Source organism: Calidris pugnax, unplaced genomic scaffold, assembly GCF_001431845.1.
Source record: "Calidris pugnax isolate Ruff unplaced genomic scaffold, ASM143184v1 scaffold247, whole genome shotgun sequence".
Classification (NCBI taxonomy): Eukaryota; Metazoa; Chordata; class Aves; order Charadriiformes; family Scolopacidae; genus Calidris; species Calidris pugnax.
This window is the reverse complement of record NW_015090980.1, coordinates 1,956,940-1,960,279: the sequence shown is the minus strand read 5'-3', so window position 1 is coordinate 1,960,279 and position 3,340 is coordinate 1,956,940. Positions and strand designations below refer to the sequence as shown.

The window sequence follows — 3,340 nt, the reverse complement described above, 5'->3', positions numbered from 1 at the left end:
CCCCAGCAGCGGGGGCAACCCCAGCCAGCCCCCCCTGCACCCTCCCAAAACTTACAGCTCCAGGAAGATGAAATACTCCTTGCGGGTGATGAAGACGTCCACCAGCTGCAGGATGTTGGGGTGCTTCACCCTACAGAGAGTCGAGGGCATGGGTTGGGGGAGAGGGGGGGGGGTCCCTGCTTTGCCCGGCAGCGCGGGGAACCCCTCCCCAGCCCCAGCACTCACATTTTGAGGATGATGATCTCGTTTTTGGCAGCCTTCCGCACTTTCCGCCCGTCCCGCTTCAGAAACTTCTTGCAGGTGTACAGCTTCCCCGTCGTCTTCTCCTTGGCCCGGAAGATTTCACAGAACTCTTCCCTGCAAGGGGGCCCCCAGCAGTCACCCCCCCAGGGGACCACCGAGCTTGGTGGGACACTCGGGTGGTCCCCAAGCCCATCAGCATCCCGGCGGAGAGGGGGAGATGCCACACAGGTGGAGAGAATCTGCAGGTATAAACCTCTCCGGAGCAGAATTGGGGGGTGGGTGTGTGGAAAAAAACGGACAGTGAGAAGGAATTGCCATGGAACAAGCAAATTTATAGGGAAGGGGGAAAATCTGCTGATTAAGAAGCCCCCCTCCCCGTGGCAGCTGGGGTAGGACCCGCTGCAAAGCTGCCCGTGCCGAGGTGGAACGGCAGCGCGCCCCAACATTAATGTCAGCGCCGCGGTGGGGAAGAAAGAAGGGGAGAGGCACCGGTTGCCCGGGGATGCTGCAAGATTTCTGTTCCATTATTAATGGTGTTCGAGCCCCTCGGCCGGGCAGGAGCCGTGGGGGAGCCCAGTGGGGGGCTCTCAGCACCGCTCCGGCAAAGCCTTTGGCTTTCCAAATCCCCCCCCAATCCTCGCGGCCACCGGCCACAGGAACCGGGCCCCGTGGGTTTTGGGACAGGCTGCTCAGAGGATGCTCTGAGAGCACCCAAAAAAGGTCCCCACTGCCACCCAGTGTCCCCACGGCCAAGCAGTCCCGGTGTTTCGGAGGCCAATGGAAAAAAAAATAATATATTGGTGTGTGTTTTGGAGTCAAATCGCTCTCAATGGGGTCTGAGGGTTTCGTTTCACCCAGCGCTTCCTAATGGGTCACAATAAAAGTTGGGGGGAAGCATCAGCGTTCTGCTCCCCTGCACCCCCCCCCCCAAAATGACATCTGCCTTTTCCTTTGCCGGAGCAGAGCCCTCCTGCTTCCCGGAGCGCTCGGGGGAGCCGGGATCGTGCGGAATTGCTGCAATCCCCGCAGATCCTGGGAGGGGAGGAGGGAGGGATACGGGGAGCCGCCCGTCCGCAGCCAGCAGCAGCGGGAAAACCTCACTGCCCGCCTCGGAGCCGGCGGTGAATATCACCAGAGGGATCTAACTAAGGGAACAGCCGCCCCAAAAATCCACCCTGCTCGTCCCAGTTGGGGATGGGAACCCTGAAAACCATCGTGGGCAGCATCAGGCTGCTCCTCAGCCCGGGGCACGGAGGGGGTTTGGGGTCCCCAGGGCACCCCCGGGACCAGGGAGGGACCAACTCACGTTTTGATGACCTGGCCCAGGTCATATTTGTCGGTCACCTCGGACGGCTGGTTATAATCTTTCTTGTCTCCCAGCGTCACGCAGCCAAACGGCATCGCAGGGCCCGGTGCTGGCAGGGCAGGGAGAGGGGGTGAGCGCCCCGGTACCTCCAGCCCCCCTGGATCTGCATCAGTGTCGTTCCCCCCTCCTCCAAGCTGTGCTAATTAACGTAAAACCTGACGAAACGCAGTGGCTCCTCGTGCTCCCCGGCTGCCGCAAGCCCAGCCCCACCGATGCACGTCCATCCCTGTGGCCTCCTGTCGCTCTGCCTGGGCTTGGGCCACCAGTAATGACATCTGCCTTTTCCTTTGCCGGAGCAGAGCCCTCCTGCTTCCCGGAGCGCTCGGGGGAGCCGGGATCGTGCGGAATTGCTGCAATCCCCGCAGATCCTGGGAGGGGAGGAGGGAGGGATACGGGGAGCCGCCCGTTCGCAGCCAGCAGCAGCGGGAAAACCTCACTGCCCGCCTCGGAGCTGGCGGTGAATATCACCAGGGGGACCTAACTAAGGGAACAGCCGCCCCAAAAATCCACCCTGCCCGTCCTAGTTGGGGATGGGCACCCTGAAAACCCTCATGAGCAGCATCGGGCTGCTCCTCAGCCCGGGGCACGGAGGGGGTTCGGGGTCCCCAGGGCACCCCCGGGACCAGGGAGGGACCAACTCACGTTTTGATGACCTGGCCCAGGTCATATTTGTCGGTCACCTCGGACGGCTGGTTATAATCTTTCTTGTCTCCCAGCGTCACGCAGCCAAACGGCATCGCAGGGCCCGGTGCTGGCAGGGCAGGGAGAGGGGGTGAGCGCCCCGGTACCTCCAGACCTCCTGGATCTGCATCAGTGTCATTCCCCCCCCCTCCAAGCTGTGCTAATTAACGTAAAACCTGACGAAGCGCAGTGGCTCCTCGTGCTCCCCGGCTGCCGCAAGCCCAGCCCCACCGATGCGTGTCCATCCCCGTGGCCTCCTGTCGCTCTGCCTGGGCTTGGGCCACCAGTGCGGCTGCAAGCCAGCCCCTCTGGCCTTCTTTTGCAGATTATTAATTATTTATTAAATAGCCAGGGCTAGCGCAGAGCACCCACTGGGGAGGCAAGCGGAGGCGAACGGACCCTTTCCCGTTTCTCAGCCCAGTTTTGCCCCGGTGACATTTCTGCAGCCGGAGCTTCCCCAGGCGGAACATCGTTGCGCACCATCACATGTGCAGCGAGTTACACCAGCCTCAGCTCCCAGTCTCCTACCGGCCCCGGCAGCCCCACTGCAGCACCGGGCAGGCGGGCACCACGACTGGGCACTGCCAGCCATCCTGCCACCGGCAGCGGGCAGGACACCAGCCCTGGCATGGATGTTTTTAAGGAAGGATATTTTGCTCCTGGCTTCCCTGCCAGGGATCCTTCAAATCCAGACTCTCCCCAGAAGCTTCCCAGCAAAAAACTGGTCCCATAAAGTGATTTCCCCCCCCCCTCATTCCCACCCTGTTACCGGGAGGAAGTTTCAGCTGATGTTATTTTCCGAAGGAGACAGAGCTCCCTGGGCCACCCCAGCCCTCGTGGAGGGGTCTGAGCAGGACCCCGGGACGGGATGGTGGCACGACACTGGAGGCACCCATCGCCGGGCGCTAAAGCTCCCAAAACACCGTGCCATGCGACGTGCCGGCCTCGCCATGCCGTGCCGGCGGCACCCGGGGCCGGGCGGCCGGGGGCCACGGGCAGGATGGCAGCGCGGGATGCGGGAGCCGGCATGGCGGGGACCCAAGCGCCGGG

The 3,340-nt window shown here is 62.6% G+C and overlaps 1 protein-coding gene across 1 annotated transcript in view; it reads right to left on the bottom strand.

The window, feature by feature from the left end:
* Window positions 1-3,340, bottom strand: part of CAMKV (CaM kinase-like vesicle-associated) — a gene marked incomplete at its 3' end in the record, with an annotated part of 6,158 nt that overhangs the window by 1,652 nt on the left and 1,166 nt on the right. Inside the window, exons 2-3 of the mRNA XM_014953485.1 lie at window positions 226-357; window positions 56-130 (exon numbers count right to left, since the gene is read on the bottom strand). Of these exons, the coding sequence (XP_014808971.1) occupies window positions 56-130; window positions 226-357 (207 nt within the window). The remainder of the gene's footprint in view (window positions 1-55; window positions 131-225; window positions 358-3,340) is intronic.